We start from the raw sequence: 18,141 nt of genomic DNA on the forward strand, positions 1-18,141 counted from the left end.
TAAATATTGGGAGCAGCACTTACCTGTTCCCCAAATAAATAAATATATAAACATATTTTTGGAGGGTGAGGAGAAATTACCTTTGTTTTGCACGTTCTTTGGAATCTGTTTGCATGAAGCATCTGCTACATCATAGGTAAGAAGAGAAGGCCAGGAGTAATAAAACATTTCATTAATGTTTAATAATGTGATTAGCAACCCAGTGAATGTCTTATGCCTGTGGGAGATTGGAACTTATTTGATTAATAGATTAATTGCAACCTGTTCTGGTTGTGATTGCAGGTGTAAGGTTCTTGTAAGGTTCTTGTAAGGATGTTGCAGACTCCCTGAGGACTGATGTTACAGGCATTTTTATACTTTCTTCTTAGTTGAAGAGTGAAAAATCAAAACATGAGGAAAAATCTGATGGCTATTTCTATGTAAGAGTTTTTTAACAGAGATCCTCTGTGCTTCCACTGAAGAAAAATGGGTATTGTTATCTCTGAAAGCATAGGCCTGCCTTTTACAAAATTATTTCCTTTCAATTATTCTTCTGCACTTCATTTCAATCTTATAAAGTACTTGAACAATCTCTGAGTTTCAGACTTAGTTCTGTTTTTCTAACTTGGGTGTACTGCAATCCCTCCTGCATCTGGACTTCCTGCTGGCAGAGCACAGTAGATGCTGTAGAATGGAAGTGTAAAACCAAGCTGTTCATCCGGTCACAGTATTTGAAACAACCACTTAAAAATGATGTAGTAAATATCAGGCTGTGGCTTAGAAGTGATGTGATGCTGGAAATCAGTTTGTCTTCTAAGTTTAGTCTCAAGCTTCCAAGGTTGGAAGAAATTTAGAGATGATATTAAGTCTGAGATGCTCTTAAACTCCACTACCATTCAAAGAGGCAACAGTGAGCTAATGAATTTGTCTTCCACTGTTCAATTAACTGCTGAGATACAGGAAGGGAATGAAAGAAAAGATCTTCTTCTTCTGTTCTCCCTGGAGAGATCAAGGCTTGTTTTATCTCTTAAGAACACAAATAAGCCATTTCTGTTGCCAGTAATAGGAAACTATGTGTAATAGCTATATGAAGATAAAGTTTTCTGCTTGGGACTGTGTTCTGCATTGGAGAGAGCAGCCTGGAGATGACGTAATATGGCACTTGCCATTTCTGACTGCCTAGGGGAAGAGTTAGGAACTGGAGAGCACGTGGTCTCTTCATGAGCAGGGATGTAATGCCTGAGTTTATTGGGAGCAGTAATAGAATCGAAGGAGCTAACAGGGTGAAAACAAGGTGTGTGTTAGTACCTCACACACCTTGTTAAATTTTCATCCAGTGTGCCTGTCAGCTCACTCATTACTGAATGGTTGTGGTTCAAATCTGTCTAGTTTTGAAGGGGCTAATGAAATCTAGCCCACCTTTGTGGTAGCTATGTGACTTTTTGTTTCACTCATTATTCTAGAACTTTAATTTAAAGCATATTTTTGACTCCTGTGGCCCCTGCCTGCTCTTTAATTTCAGTTGAGCTGTTAATAAATCACGGGTTTGCAGGTTGGGAGTGCGCTGGTGGCCCCACCTACACTTGCCTGAACCCTGCGCCTTCAGCTTGCCCTGGCCTGGCTCCAGCCCAGCACACTCTGCCCACTGGCTTCTTCAGGCAGGTCCTGCCTGCTGCTGCAACTTTCAGAGCTGATACTTTCTGCCCTGCTCTGTACCCATGCCAAGGCTGAAGGTCGCTGTGCTCAGTAATAAATTTTGGACAGAATACAGCTGAGGCAAGCATTTTGTTCCTGTGACTCGTTTCTGGGGGTTTGCAGGCCAGCGTATCAGGATCACTTTGCGGTGCAGCCTTGCTGTGCATCTCCATCATTTGGCGCTTCGGGATCTTAATTATCCCATTTTCACGGGATGAAAAAAAGCGAAAAGTGTGGCAATGTTGTGGATCTTGGTAGCAAGATATAGCTGGGTTTGGTGCCTTTGATGCCTTCTGGTTATGTAGTGAAACAGAGCATGATGCAACCACAATGCAGCGAGTTGCACAGAAGTGCATACACAAGCATTCTGTATCTTGGACCCCCTGGCAGCTTCCTCTGCTCATGCCCCTTGTGTAGCACAGTGCACACACACTCATTATTCTCATGTTGAATAGGTACTTAGCCTTCGGATTTTCCCTTGTATGAGGATTGCGATTCCTGCGAATGGCAAGCAGGAAGAGATATAAGGAAGGGGTGGAGGGTGAGAGTATTTAAAGCAGCAATTCTATATTTGAACTGTAAACTGCTGATGGCTATCACCATTTTTTGTTTTAGTTTTGTTTCTTTTTTTTTTTTCCCTAGGGAATCTGAGAATGTCAGCAATATATAAATTAGTATTTGATCTGTGTTTCTGGGACTTTTTGGATTATAAATTGTGAGTGTTTCTACAACTGCTAGCCCTCAAAACTGCTTCTGTTCACATGCATGTGTTAGACATTGGTAGAGGTTGCAGCAGGACAGGGTACGTGGACTTATGTTGGGCTCCAAGTATTTACAGTAATGGATGGAACAGCAGGAACTGGGTGGTGGGTGTTGTGGCATTACAGCTCTTGGTATGTCACAGATGCAGATAATTAGTAGATAGTATTTATTTGTTGGCACTGTCCTCTGCTTTTGGAATAAAGGTCATGATTGCGTGAGTTTGAGACTAACAGATGTGCTAAAAATGGAGACCACCCCAAATTAGATCTGCTGGTGTTGTAAATATGCTGTGACTGGCAGGAAAGGGAGACTGGGGCTTTGTCCGAATCCACGCCTCAAACGTAAATGAGGAAAACTCTGATCCCTGTTGACATTTATCTCTGCTTTAAATTGCTTGCCTAAAAAATGGACTTAACATGGGTGGGTAGCTATTGATGACCAGAATGGACAGATTCCCAGCCAAGGCTTCTGTAGTTAAGGCCCTTTTGCACTACTTTTTCCTCGAAGCACTAATGTATTTGTGAGATCTTGGGGCAGGATGGATGTAGGAATTGGCCTGTATTCTGTAAAATGCCTCAACTATCATATATCTGTGAAAGTCAGTTCTGTGAGAGTAGTTTCTGTAATACTTTTGCTGACATCAAGACAGTGTTAAAAGCAGTTTTGTGATTGATGGTGTTTGACATCCTTCTTTGGAGGAATGGGTGAGGCCACTTCTTTTTAGAGAAGATATGGTACACCTTTTATTTTGCAGACTGTATTGCTAAGCTTAGGACAAACCACACAGGCTAGGATTGGAGCTTCAGTAACAATATTAGTGCAAATATGCTAAATATGCTGGGGTTTGTGATCCCACTACCCCTTGGTAACCTGAAGGTGCTATTTCAATGACATCCTCTGTGGTCTTGAATGTTTTTGTTTTGGTAGGTTTTGCAAAGCTTAGTCTAGGAGGGATGGCTTCATTGTTGTGCAATCAGCTGTCTCTGCAAGGCATTGATAGTAGCTGGCTAGGATCACACTGAAAGCCCTGTCAGTATGCGCCTGCTGCCCTGTGCTTGGAGTCCAGCCTTTTTCTTGTGGTGGAAGAGGGTCAGGATAAAGAGCTTTATTGCTGCTGGATGAAAAATGCTTCGAATCTGTCGAGGTTTTGGCCTGAGCCTGTTCTTGGGGCAGGCTCAGCAGTGCAGCAGGTGAAGGTGAATGGACGTGACAAGTCATTCTGGGTGTAGAAGTGGGAAGAAGCAGGGTGGGGGGAAAAGCAAGCCCTGCTGCTTCATCACTGTCTTCATGCCTCCTGCTGGAAACTGGTTTCTTCCCCAGCTTTGCCCATGGCTTTCTCTTCCTGCTGTTCACTGTGGGAACACCTTTATGAAGGGTAAGAAATGTGGTAGGATGGGGAAGATTAGAAGTAGAAGCAGAGAAAAGGAGGAAACAGTAACCATGACATATACAAGAGCAGGAATATGTGTGTATACTGAGAAATTTGGCTCTACCTGTGCTGCTTCCATCCATCTGTAATGCCACAGTTCATGCAATTACACTCCATGTGCTGTTTTTCCAATCTGATAGAAGAATGCAAGGTATCGAGCTTCATCATTTGAAGGTATTACACCAAGAATATTAACAATTACTTCCAAAAGTGCAAAAATAAGCATTAACATTAGTTGCTGGTCCTACTTGATTTAAGCAAGAAGTCTGATGCTGAAGGTACTTGTTGAATTAGACTGGTAGGTTATCCTGCCTTTCCATCTAAAGGTATCTTCTCTGAAAGTTCAAGATGTACAATAATTTCATCTGTTCAAAATAACCAGGCCGTGTCCTTGGTGTGACACGAAGCAAAAATATAAATTCCTAATTTCTCCCATTTCATCTGCACTGAACATAACCCTCAAAGAACCTTGCCGAGACTTTAAAGAGGTTTTTCTTCTTTTTCAGAAGAAAAACAAAAACTAAAACCCAGCATGCCCTTCAGCTAAGAAAACTGAGGAATTCTCTTCTGAACTGGATCCAGGTGATACTTCACCACTTCACTGGATGTATATTAACAACGTCAGGCTGACATGAGCTGTACAAAACCTTTCACCTTTATTCGCTCTAGTCCAGTTCAGGAACTTGCAAGTCCATAAAGCCTCATCTCTGATGATCCAGTCATTTTATCCCTTGCTGTAAGGAGAGGAGGGAGAAGGGGATGGGGGGGGTGTGAGACAGGGAGAAGGCAAAGAATCAGACTAGGAGTGAGGAATGCAAACTGGCTTAGCTCTAGAACTCCCTGTATGAGGAGGAAAGGGAGTGTGTGTGGCAGGGAGCGATGGTTATCCTAGTCTGTAATAGCAGATTACAGTAGTGAGGCAGAAATGACCTTGCTTTGGTGGTATGGTGTCACCTGCAGCACAGCTCTGAGGAATTGGGGTTGTAACTTAGGAGAGAAGGCATGAATCCTTGTGCGCGAACTTTATTAGCTGTACTTTGAAGTTATAAATCTGATGTCTTGGCAATCTTTAACCAAATCTTCAACCTTGATGAGCAACCAGTTTTCTTCAATATAATGAACAGATAAGAGGCAGGCTGGTCTAGGAAAGTTACTTTCATAAGTGATGAACAGGGTTTTGTCACATGGGGTTTGCTTCAGTAGTTAGTGAAAGGCTTAAATGCACTGATCATAAAGCAGTCTGCATCAGCAGCCTTTGCCTTCTGGATAAAGAAATCTATTTTAGATGAAGAAATTGAACTGCAGAAAATCTGTTGAGTAATCCGTTCATAGTCCCTTTGGTTTGTGGCTCCTCAAAGGAACACGTGCTGCAGCAGCACGTTTTGGTGGGATCAGATGTCTGCTAGGTCCTCTCTTGTGGCAAGGCTGGCACTGAAGGGTATTGCCTTCTACAGTGCTTACCAGGCCTGGTACACTCGTTCAGTTAGAAAACTAAACCCTTTCCTTCATGTCGAACAGATGGGAGAGCAGGAAATTACAATAACTTCCTCGTCGTAGAGTTTTTGACTTAGCATCCATGTTTCTTGGAAGAAAAAATGATGAGTTAAGGACAAGCATGAGCTTTAGGTTTTCACCCACCCTGTAGTTTGAACGTGCACTGTCAGCCTTTCTCATCAGCATGTTTTGAAATGATTTTAGTTTGCATTGTCTTTAGACATGCATTTTGTCTCTTGCACTTGGTGCATGACATCTGTCACTGTTCATTTCACTAAAGGTTTTCTGGTTATAATCTGATATTTCCCCTTCCTCTCCATGCATTTCTGCACTGGTATTTAATAGCCCACATCATAATGTGAAAAGGTTGTTATTTATTTAAGATGTATACAGGGAAGTGTATGATAAAGTGAGCCTACTTGGAAGTATTCATGTGAAAAAAAATTAATTCTTTTACATGAACATCAGTAGCTGTTTCCCTGCCATATCCAATTCGAGCTTTGCAACTGTTCAAGTATTTCCAGTTTTAACTCCACCAGGGAGTGGTGATTAGAAATCAGCTTGGTTTTAAGATAGCTGAGGTGACTGTTTGGCTAAGATTGCAGTTTAGATATGTTTCCTTCTGCCTAGTCACAGGATGCAAGATATAGGTTACTGTGTAACTGGTTTATGACTTATCCCTGATATTAGCACCTCTTGAAACACTCTTTGTGCAGCTGTAGCAGATGGTCGGGATGAGAGCTGAAGGAGGTGGATCAAAGTGGAAAGCATCACAGTGGGCAGAGACTGTGCTTGCACTAGGATGAGATACCAGAGTATAAATATAACTTCAGCCTAGCATTAGAATAACTTTTGCTGATTTCTTTTTTCCAGTGTATCCAATCAGCATGTACACACTATCTAAAGAATACGGAGCGATAACCTGACTTAGAGTATGCACGGGTATTTTAAGAAGCTGGTAGAGATATTGCCAAAATAATATTTGCACATTAATGCTTAGCATATTCATGTTTCTTCCAGTAAATCCATGAGATAAAAAGTATTATTCCCATCTCACAGTCAGTATGAGAAAGGGAAGAAGAAATTACTTGCTATATGTTGGGCTATGAAATGCTGGTGGAATTTGGTTGAGGTGCTAGAACCTGCAGTGTTAGATTTAGTCCTATAATAACACTCTTAAGTGCCATAAAAGCTAACTGGAGAAATTAATTTTCTGTCATAATAGGGGATTCTGAAACCAGTGGGATCTAGAGCCATCCCTGCTTTGACTCACTAGTTGAAATCTGCCCCATGTTGTAAGGTGCAGGGAGATACCCCTGGGCCAGCAGTGGTTTGCACAAGACAAGTGGATGAGATTCTGTTGGTCTGAAGTTTGCCTTGTGCTGTGCAGCACAGGAACCCCAGCCACGACTCCCAAAATTGATTTATTTTTCACTGCATTTAATAAAGAATGAGTAAGCGGGGTATATGTGAGCTCCTGTTCCTACCAGGAGCATGCTTTTCTCTGTGAGATGTGAGGCATATTGACGAGGTTATGTGGTGAAGCCTGTATTTCTTTTTCACAGATTCACTCCATAAGATCTCAGGAACTACATGAAAGCCTCAGTGATCTCTCCTTGCTTTCTCTTACTTTCTCTCTTCATCTTTCAGTGTAGAAATAGGCCTGTCTTGGTATGCACTGATCAGTCTTAGGCTTTAATCTGTTCAGAGGCTGGGCAGGCTCAGGGAGGGACTTGCGTTCTCCTTAGCTACTGGCTGGGTAATTGCTAACTGATAACTGTATGAGATGTCACTCGTGTTTGTAAAGAGCTGGCTAATACTGAAGTATTTTCTCAGTCAGCGGGTGGCAGGGTTGATAGGATTAATGATACTGCATCGTATCTAGCACCTCTTTTTTTTAAGGCTACATGGCTTAGAGGAATTAAAAGCAGAGTTTGTAGCCATGTTCACATTAGAAGCTCTGGGTGGTTCTTGTGGCATTCCTTAACAGTTAATTGTAGTGACAGACACCGTACGTGACCCTCTGATAACACAGAATCTGAAATCATTCTTTTGACAGCAGCACTACGTAAAGTGGGTGTTAGCTTTGTGCATTTAAGTGTGAAAATATGTGGTGGCTAAAGAATTCTCCTCCCAAATACTCCTGAACTTGGCCAGAGTTAATGATACTAGTTAAGGCCAGTGAATTAGTCTAGTGTATTGGTTCTTGCTAGTTTAGCTTGTATGATTAGCAATCCTGTGATCAAAGTAAAAAGTGGAATACCTTCTATTTTTGTAGCTGCAGATTGCATATTAATTGAGAAAGGAAAACCAGTGATGTGTAAATGTGACTAGAGGAAAAAAGTATTGTAGCAACAGCTGGGGAATGAAGTGTGACAAACACAGCAGTGCTAATTTTACTTGCTTGTTTTTATTCATACCTGCAATTCAAAACTTCACTTGTTTTTATCTGTCAGGCTGTAAGATCCTTCATTTGTTCAGGCCTCATTTATAACTGATATTGCAGGAAAGTCCCCAGTTTATCATGCATGTGATGAACTGATTTTAACAGCTTTTTCAGGTTGATATAAAATGGGAAAATAAGGCTGTTATTCTGTCTGTCTAAACCTGGTTTAACCTTGTTTGAAAAAAAGTGGAAATTGAGTTACCTAATCAATTTCAGGTGCTTTTTGTTGGTATTGCAAAAAGAATAGTAGAGGAAAAGATATTTTGTTACAAACCTCTCTTGCACTGTAGAGGAGGGTGGGAGTGTAGGTGGAAATGTTATGTTTGCTTTTACAATGTTTGCATTATTTTTACAGTATTCAAAGGGGATAGGCTTCCTATCCTTCTGGTTGATACACTGTATTATTATAAGATCAGAAAATAAAAATGGAAAGTTAATGTCTTCTTGCCTTTTACCACTGACCCTTTGATAATGCAAATAGGTAATTCTTGGATTATGTGATGGATTTGTGGACGTTTATTTTAGAGAGAAGATGTACTCAAAGTTGGCAATATTCTCCATGATAAAGCAATTGCAATAAATGCTAATGAACATGTGAAAGCTGTTGCCTCTTTCCAAGTTTGTTTTTCTTTGGTTTGTCAACTTCTGTATCTGTATATTAAAGTGTTCATGGTGGTACTTTACCTTTTTCCACAGAAAGTTTTTCTAATTGTTTGATTTTCTCTTGTTTCAGAACAGAGAGCTCCAGATTATGAGAAAGTTGGATCATTGTAACATTGTCCGATTGCGTTATTTCTTCTACTCTAGTGGAGAGAAGGTAAGAACGAAAAACAAAGGAATGCATCCTGCTAACTGTCTGGGGTATAACTGACCTGTCTGAATGTCTAGAGACAGAAGTGTGAAGATACTAGACATATAACACTGAGCAAATGCTAAAGTGGTGCCCAACAGGTCATACTGGGGCAGATGTTTTTCAGTATAGAAGTGTAGGGTGCATAAGGAGCAGTGTTACACTAAAAATACAACAGGAATGCAGCAGATTTGCATATGCACTGCCTTTTTCTTAATTTAGTGGATCACAGCTGGGCTTTGTTTATGTGTTCTAGCATTACCTTCCTGTATGTGCAGAGACATGTTTTCTAGGATTCAGTGTTAAAAATTTTAGATTTAAAGCATTTATGTGACTTTTCCCAGACCGAGTCTTTTTATGCTTCTGTCCCCCTTCCTTGTGCATCTGTTCCAGACACAGGCTGCATTTCAGAGCCCAGAGGAAAGAATAATATATGATGATGTGATTGTAGCATTTGTCAGAGTGTTTGTGCTCCAGAAGAGAGAGCGAATAGCTGGATTTAATAAATCTCAAGAAGTAGATACTGACATTTGATTTCGTTCAGTCCAGGTTTAAAAGTTCCTTGGTTCTTTTAACAAGGGCTTACAAAGTTTAGTTTTAATGTGAAATTAGAATGCGTTCCTTATCTAAGTATGTATCAGCATTTTATAAACCATAGGAGAATTCAGGATGAAATGGACTTCAAGATGGCATCTGATCCAACCTTACCCTTAAAGCAGAATCATCCATGGAGTAAAAAAAAAGTCATTGTGGTCTATGTGGGAGTTAATGTAAGTTGTGAGGTTGGGAAATGAGCTAGATGATCTTCTGAATTTTCTCTGATCTTTCTATATATTGTTATAAATATTTATATAATTTTTAGATAATTTATATAAATGCTGCCATTATGTTCATTTTGTAAGGCAGATTGCATCCTTAGTTGTCTTCAGATGCTGGTACACTTGTCTGTAGTGCTGTGAAAGGCTGTATATGAGAGCTGATAGCTACTGGCAGGCTGTTAACTGCAGGTTCATAAAGTGGGTCAGCAGACTGAGAGGGGCAGCCCACCCATTTCATGGTCTTTGGAGCCAGAAAAAGAGCTGACTTCTCCAGGATAAGTTGCTTTTGGCAGGGCACTGCAGTCGTGTGCAGTGCACAGGGGGATAATTGGAGGAGATCTGCTGTTGCCTCTCTGAGAGGTATTTTGGGGGGCACCTGGCCCTGTACCTTGCCTGTGCCTATAGAAAGCTTGCAAAACCACAGCATTCAAGGAGAAATATGATTTAGGGGTTTTGAATTTTTTTTTTTATCAACCTCCCTTTTCCTTCCTTGCCCTTGGCTGGTGATAACAAGCATTTTCAGCTGTGGCTGTTTTGTGGTTAGTGCGGTGTCATTTTTTTAAGCTGTATTTTATTCATAAACAGAAATTCCTCAAGTAGCATGAGTGCAAAAAGGAAAATACTGTGAAGGCGGGTTTGGGATTTTTTGTTGGTTGGTTGGGTTTTTTTAAGCAGCTTGTAACTTGACTGGAGCGAAATAGAATTTCCTGGACAAACAGAAGACAACTGCCTTATCTAATGGCTTTCAAAAATCTCCTGCAAACAGTGAGTTTTAAAACTGCTCAGAACTCTGTCCCCAGGAGCTTTTGTGTAACAGTAACTTGAGAAAAACTCTTTTGGAAACCTTTAAATGACATTGAGCTTGAGACTGGATTTTCCGTTCTGCTGTTTCAACTCCACATGGCTGATTTTTGGCAGCACTAGTTTTGCTTTTAAAAATGTGGTCTCTGTCCATGGCCAGTGAATCTTTATGCTTCAATGAAAAGTTTTCTTCCACGTTACTTGCTGCTCTTTGGTCTTCATGCCTCTGCTCTGTACCTTTGAGATTTCCACTGCTACGCTGTTGCAAAATAGGACAAATGGGTACAAGTCCTTGGGGCCAGCACACACCCAGCAGAACATGAGCAGTGTAATGCTGCAGTTCAGGTTGCAAGGTCTCTTGCAGTTCAATGCAAAATGACACATAATTGGCTTGCAAGTATTTCCACGTAGGTGGCAGCATGTGAAGATAACTGTGTGATAGCATGCGTGACTCCTGCCCTTTCTTGCAGCTCTCAGGAAACACCTGCAGAAGAAGCTGTAGCAAACACAAGCTGCGTGTTAGCACAGTAGCTTGCCACAGCTTTTCCTCCATGGACTAGGAGGTATAACAGGTTGTTGTTCTTGCCTTGTAGCAGACTGGTGCTCTGCTAGGAGGAAGGGGGCTGGAGTTTTTCTGCTGCTTGGGAAAAGCTCTAGGCAGCAGCAAGTTGGTGTTCTGCTGAAGTTTATGTGGGAAGGAAGGAGAACTTTTCTTATCATGTTTTTGTCAGTTTTGGGAAGCAATAACATCTTTTCCTTTGTGTTACCCTCATAATAAAACTTTCTGTCTGGGGAGTGGAGAAGGGAGAAGAGTGTAATGTCCCATCTGGTAACCAGGAAGGATGTGTAGGAAGCAGTTGCAGATACAGATGATACGTCCCCAGAGGTTTATATAAACTGATTATTGAAACCAAGTCCAATGGAAAGAGTAATATAAAAATCCAAGAATTGTGTAGCAGAAAATGTTTAGTGATGAGTTGGGCTTGCAGTTGTTGACTGTCTTTGTAAGGAACTTGATAATCCTCTGCCATTAATCTGTGTTTGTGATAATTAAGTGTAGCAGTGATGGGAAAATCTCAGAGGTAACTCTTATCCTGCTGATGTCTTTAATGAAATTTTGATACTTATATATCAACCATTCTTTTGCATAAAGATTTTCATGCCACTGTGCTTACTCCACCTGTTCATGTTGCTTGGACTTCTCCCTTCCTCCCTGGTGCTTGACACCCGCTTCTCTAAGCCCAGAGACTTTTCTTTCTGGTTTTGTTTGTTTGTTTGTTTGTTTTTTTGGCTGGTGTCCAAGAAACTTAAATCTGTCTTGATTTAGAGATATTGCAAAGGATTTCTCCAAATCCAGTCAGACTGGCACTCTTTGACAGCCATGTGCCTAACAGTCACTTTAGTTCATTTTAATTGCTAGGTATTTTTAGACACTGGGAAACCTTAAAACTAGCTTCATTCTAGCAAAGCAGGGTTTCATTCTTGATTAGAAAACTGGAAAAGTATCAAATAGAAAAACAAGTCTAAAAAGCACTTGCTAGTAAGACCATTCCTTAGCCGCATCCAAGTTGTAGCCCTAGTCTGTAGGTATTTGGAGCTCTCCATTAGCTGTTTCTGCAGGCTATCTGTGGAACTGGTTGAAGGGCTTGAGCTCCCTATCTTTTCTTTTTCCTTGTGATGAACTCTCCTTTTTATGTCTCCCATTTGCTTAAACTTCTTTCCTGCTTTTGACAAAAGCCATCAAGCCTTAGCAACATGAAAATCGTGCATCAAACATGGCTTTGGCTGATTTATTTTCCTTTCTTTTTTGTGACTGGATGACTCCCTCTTGTCTGAGCATCTTTGAATTTGTATTGCCTTTATATGGCAAAGTGTGTATGTGTGTATATATACATGCACGCATATATTTATACCTTTATGTGTATATATAGATATAAAAAGTTGTTCTGAGTACTGACTACATATTAATCATGTTTGACTAATGATTTCTAGTCCAAAAGAGCTCAAAGGAGGTATGTAATTTATATTAAGATGACAGTTGACAGGCTTGGCATTCAAGTTGCTGCTATAAACTATTTCCTTCTTGATTCATGCTTTTTGAAAGTTTACAGACATTTGTCAGACCTGTTGGATAACCCAGTTTTTTTCAAAAGTCTCTTCCTTAATGAATTTTTCAGAGTAGGTTCTGATTTTTTCTTCTTTTGAGGCTGTATGAGATATCTGATAGCAGGGCACTGACTTTTGTAGCTGTAATGTGCTTTTCAGTAATCTAAAATGTGAAATTAATTATATCTGGTGGAATGAGCCAGAGGGAAAGAAAAAATAACCAAATAATGGGTTAAATTGTGTATGAAAGATTTTCCTGGTGAAAATAGTCACAAGTCTTTTCCATGCTGTATTTCTGATTCATGGTTTTCTAGGTAATTCTTGGAGAAAATGGGCAAGATTTTAGGGCTAGCCAGCTCCACTGTTTGATAGGTTTGGTATTATGCCTTAGAATAAGATCTGGAACAAGATGCCTGGTTTGCCTGTCAGCTTTCCACTGTAGATCAGACTGTATTAGGAAGGCATATATTTCAGGGTTGATTTTTGCTACATTTCCTTAATTTCAGGAACTGCTTTGCATTTAGCATGATACAAAAATGTAGGTCTTGATTTACTTTTGCAGGGGGAGATGGTCTTGCCACCTGTCCTTTCTAGCCTAATTCTGCTGAGAACCTCTCAAGCCATGTTTCCAGGCAGGGGAAACATGAATATAGTAAATAATTCCTCTGACTCCTTTGCTTAGAGTATTCCCTGATGTTTTACAGAATGACCTAACTTCTTAAATCAGTGGCTGTCAAGTAAAATTACTTAGGCTGTGTAAAACCTGAAAAGAGTTCCTAACTCCACTCTTTTTATCCCTCACTATTTCTGGTTAGGTCTTTGTGGCATTTCATAACTGCCAGGCTTGTATGGATATTTTTGAGTGTTTAATAGACTGATTGATCCATACTTGTGTCCAAAAGAGGATGAAAAGTTACTGGAGGCACTTGTTTCTGCATCAAATCATGTAAAAGTAAATACAATTTTTGTTGAGTAATTGCACCTGTGGTTATGTCCCTTTAGTTTTTCCTCTTTAAGGTGGCTTAGTATTCAGAGGAGTCAAGCACAAGTGGAAGCGGAGAGAGATCACAAATAGGCAATATGCCGATGCTTTTTTGGAGGCTGAGCTGGCCCTTCTGCATGCTGTAATTGATGTCAGGTCTTATTTATCCTTGGCAATAAGGGCATGTAGCCAAAAGTCCATGAAGACTCAGGATGGAAATTTACTCCCACAGACTTAGGCTGAAGTTTAAAATGCAGGAGATACATGTTGAGCTGCATCGATAAGCTTCTGTGCACTATCTCGTGCTTTGGCAGCACTGTATTAAACTGCAATGAAGAAGTTTGGAAGAGGGCAACTGTCTGATTTGCAAGCTTTTGGTGTTTATTTAAGTTCATATCCTTCTTACATCTTCCACCTTCAGAGAGATATGAACATTCTTTCTTGCAGGAGTGTTCAGATGACTCCTTGTGTAAGGATCATCCATTCTGTTCACTGTTGAAACAGGAACCATTTGGTTTCTTAGTTTAACTTTTTTTTTTTTGTTGTTTAAAGAGGAGGTGCTGCATAAAAAGGTCAATTAAAAGAGCCTTGAGCCAAATTTTGCACTGACAGTCTATGTGAATGCTCTGCACCAGCCTAGTAATGTGCTGAAGGGCCATCACTAGAGATGAATTTAATAACTGCCATTCATTCAATCCCTGGCAGATCTTCTGTGCTGTCAACAAAGGAGCAATTAATGCCAATTATGAGGAGTTTTGTGATGTTGGTATCTCTGTAGTCCTTGCCTGAGGCCTGCCAAACTCATTTCAAAAAGGGCGCCAGTCATCATATAATGATTATCAGTTACTGCTGTTAGGGTTCGCAACATGCTGGGAATTTCCTTAGTTGTAGTTATGAGCAGTCTCTGTTTTTGAGTAGGTTTTGTTATTAGAAATAGCAGTTTTATCTGCTGTAGTGATAGGGCTTCACAGGAGCAGAGTAGGCAGCAGTGGCTAGATCATCCTCAGTGTGGGAGGTGCCTGCAGTGAAAACAGGAAGCTCAGAGATGTCTCTCTAGACCAGTGAGCCATCCAGTACATCTGGCTGGTCGCTCTTCTGTTCTCAAGTCACTCCTCTGACAGCTCTAGCTTGTGCTCTCATCTTCTCAGTGTTGGATAGGCTTTACGAAAGCAGCTTGTGTTGTTTGTCCTGAGGCAGGCAGGTAGTTTGAACCATTGCTATGTGTTGTCTTGCCTGGCTTTTTGTCATGGATATATCCTGATTCAGAAATTCCTACTCACTCTGGAAGGTAGTTGAACAGTCAAGAAAACAGTGGATCTCCAAAGACTCTGCTTTTTGTTTCCATCACAAGGTATGCAGGGCAGTCCAGTGATCTGAACATCATCTATTAGTTTTCATCTTCCAACAGATTTATGGCCAGTTTATGGCACAGTCCCTGCTTGGGAGCTGGGGTTCAGATATCCACAGATCACTCATGTCAAAGACGATAGATGAGTCCCACCTTTTAGATGTTAGGCAGATGTTTCCAACTTCATAGAAATTATTTCTCCTTGGAAGTACAGCTGTAAGCTTAAGGACTTCACAGGGCAATAATAAACAAGAATCATCCAGGAAATTATTTTAATGTGTTACCTTTTCCTTTATGGTAACCTCTCTTTAGAGGGGAAAACTAGGTCAAAAAATGTCTTGGTTTTTTTTGGTTTGTTTTTTTTTTTTTTTAATGACAAAGAATGTCTTAGTGCATCACCTAAGAACCTAGATTCTTTCATTGATCAGAGGTAGACAATGTAAACCAGCTGGCTTTGAACAAGTCCCAAGAAAGTTCTTAAATAGGAATTTTATTGGGAGGGCTGGCTTCTGGCCTTATGCTACCATCACAACTGATCCAGTTGGCAGTTCCTACCTACATAACATGACTGCTTTGCTGAAGAGTAATGAGCATTTACAGAGCAATTTGGTACGTTTTGACAAGTAGGCATAGGAACAGAAGTTTTGGGACAGATCTCAGTCACAAAGAGTGAGGGACTAGGAAAGGAGATACTTTGCCCAACATTTGCAGTACTCTTAGAAAGTATTGGTGTCTTTCTGAACACTGAAGTTGAGTCTCCAACTGTTCTTATATCCCTGCGTTTATCTGTGTGAAACTGCAACTACATCTCTGGGCTTATACTCCCTTTATTTTCGTGTCAGCCAAAGCTCTGTTTTGAAATAGATGTGGTTGTAAACTGAAAGTAAAAACAGACACACGTAGCCACTGGATGTCACCGTTCCTTCATACAAATAAGGTCAGCTAGCACACCTTCTGCATTTTCAAATTTTTCTTTTGTATCATGTCTACTCAGTAGTTAGAGTAGGAAGGCTGCAAATTTTTGCTTTGTCTTTGAAAGTGTGTCCAAAGTCTTTGTATCTTTAACGTACAATGTCAGCCTTCAAGATAAGAGAAGGAAGGTGGGTCTTGCATGGTGCTTGATAAAGGGGTGTGAAGTGTGTGGTGGTTGTAGCTTTAAGAAAAGTAAAATAACATTTTTTTGAATGTAGGGCAAAAACTGTGTGACTTTGAACCTTTTGTGTTGTCTAAATCTGAATGCCTAAGTCAGGGTGAGTGGCATATTTTACCTCATGCTGACACTCTAGTGTTCAAATAATGCACTCTCAAAAAAGGCATAGTCTGCACGAAATGCTGAAAGGCATTTTCTTGCTTTGCAACTCAAAGGTAAATCCCACAGGTGCTTTTTGACACAACCCTTGCATAGCTGCATCTTCTCAGTAACTGCTTGGTGCAGCACCTACCTCCGGAACATCATCAGTGGGGTGCTGTCATATGGCAGTAAAGAAAACATCCTCTTGAGTGAACTTACTGGTTTATTTACCTCATGTAGCCATAATACTGAAACCTTGGGATAATTTTAATAATGAGAACTACATCTTGGAGGCATATTACTTAATTTTAGGCATATGGCTTGTCTGTGTTTAGCTTGAATAGGCATATAAAGCAAGTTTCTTCGGAGTGCAATTCCACTTTCGCTTCTCCAAATGCAAAGTTAGTTTAAGAAACTCTTGTATTGTTCATCTCCTCTCAGTTGTGCTCATACAGTTGATGAGGTGGAGTCCATCGAAAACAAGTGAAAACCCATCAACAAACCACAGCAGAAGCACTGTCACACTGTTACTGATCTGCCAGGAGATCAAAACTGAAATGAGCATGTTCATCACTTTTTCTAAATGCTGAGCCGTAAATATAGTCACCCTAGAAGAGAGAGCACCCACAACAGTTTCTTAACCTTTTTATCCTATTACTTGATGTTCAGAGAAGTTTTCCTTAGATTCTAGGTAGGCCTTGACAGTTCAGGAGTACTTCCAGTGTCTTACTAGATGCTGTCATATTTTCAGAGTAAGAATTTTCCTTTTGCTGTCAGTCTGATGTTGGCATGTATGACCCCCCTGGTTTCTATCATCATGGTGGTAAATAGGGGAACTAGTTGGACTGTGACTTAATATTGGTTGCTGCTTTATATATGCCCATTGTAAATGTAGTGTGTCTGATACATGAAAGTAAAAGCTAACAAAAGCTTGTAGAAACCACTCAGGATCAATTTGAGGTTTGTTAAGGTAGGGAATGATCATAGAGAAGCAATATTTTAACTTTCACTGCAAGGAACAATCTAGAAAAGTGAATCTTTGAATTCAATAGCTATTGTTTTATTTTAATTCAATAGCTGTTTCTTTATATTGGCCTCAAGCACAACTGGAGGGTGCTTTTAACAGATTAGTTATGAGGACTGAAAGACAGAGGAGTTTTAAAGTGGAGTTTGAGACTTCCATGCAACCTTTCCTTTGTCAGTAAGGTAATGTTTTCAATTTTACTCAGTCCTCAGCCACATTGTGTGTAATGCTCATGTACTTTCATCCTGTTTTGTCTCCAATTTCTGGCACAAGAAGAAAACCAAAATTGGTAAAATGTTTTGGCTCTTGTGTCCTAGTCTTTCTCATGCCTCTTATTATGGTATAGGTTATATTACTATTTACTTGTATGAAGTATTTCCCACCAAAGTGAAGCAGTGCCTGAATTGGTGGTTCTTGAATGGCACAGAGAAGTTTGATGGCAAAGCAGTGGTTATTTTGCTGTGGCTCATTTTGGAGCAGTGTTTGTCAACTGAGGATTTATCTGCCAAGTGACAAAAAGCAGCTTCTAGCACTTGATGCAGTTGCAGGTACATGAGCCGCATTGCTGAATCCTAACAAAATACTTGACCCTGGGTTTCAGGATCTGGCTTTCTGCCTTTCCCCTTTTTTATTTCGAAGTGTACATGGTCATAACCTTAGCAGCAAGCACAGGAGAATATAAGTACACATAAGCATTTGACCTGCAGCAGAAAGCTAGTAATCCCAAGGTCTGTAAAGAGAAGTGAGTTATTTAATGACATCGTGTGTTTGCTTTCTGTAGTTCATATGCTGCAGCTTCCTCTGGACTTTTCTGTTCTCTGTAAGTCATTTCAGAGATGCTTGTGACAGTTGGGTTACCTTGGTTTGTTCCCAGACCAGCAGTTTTGAAACAGCAGTATGGAAACAAGTCACTTGTGGAATATGTGGTGAGGTTTCCTGCAATGGAAAGATAAGCCTTGATCGTCCCAGTTGATCCTCGAGCAGTTGCCCTCATTTTACAAGCTCTTTGAGCTAACCCTGTTTCCTATTGCAATACATCTGGGTCACTGGAAAAATATGTGTTTAGAAGGAATGCATGAGGTAGGCAAACCAGGTTACATCATGCTCAGAGCTTGT

At 40.4% G+C, this 18,141-nt stretch overlaps 1 protein-coding gene across 2 annotated transcripts in view; it reads left to right on the top strand.

The window, feature by feature from the left end:
- GSK3B (glycogen synthase kinase 3 beta) overlaps nt 1-18,141 on the top strand; it is a 150,011-nt gene that overhangs the window by 71,537 nt on the left and 60,333 nt on the right. For both annotated transcript variants that reach the window (XM_039558548.1, XM_039558557.1), the window contains exon 3: nt 8,539-8,622. In XM_039558548.1, coding sequence (XP_039414482.1) covers nt 8,539-8,622 — 84 coding nt within the window. The remainder of the gene's footprint in view (nt 1-8,538; nt 8,623-18,141) is intronic.

Source organism: Corvus cornix, chromosome 1 (genome assembly GCF_000738735.6).
Source record: "Corvus cornix cornix isolate S_Up_H32 chromosome 1, ASM73873v5, whole genome shotgun sequence".
Classification (NCBI taxonomy): Eukaryota; Metazoa; Chordata; class Aves; order Passeriformes; family Corvidae; genus Corvus; species Corvus cornix.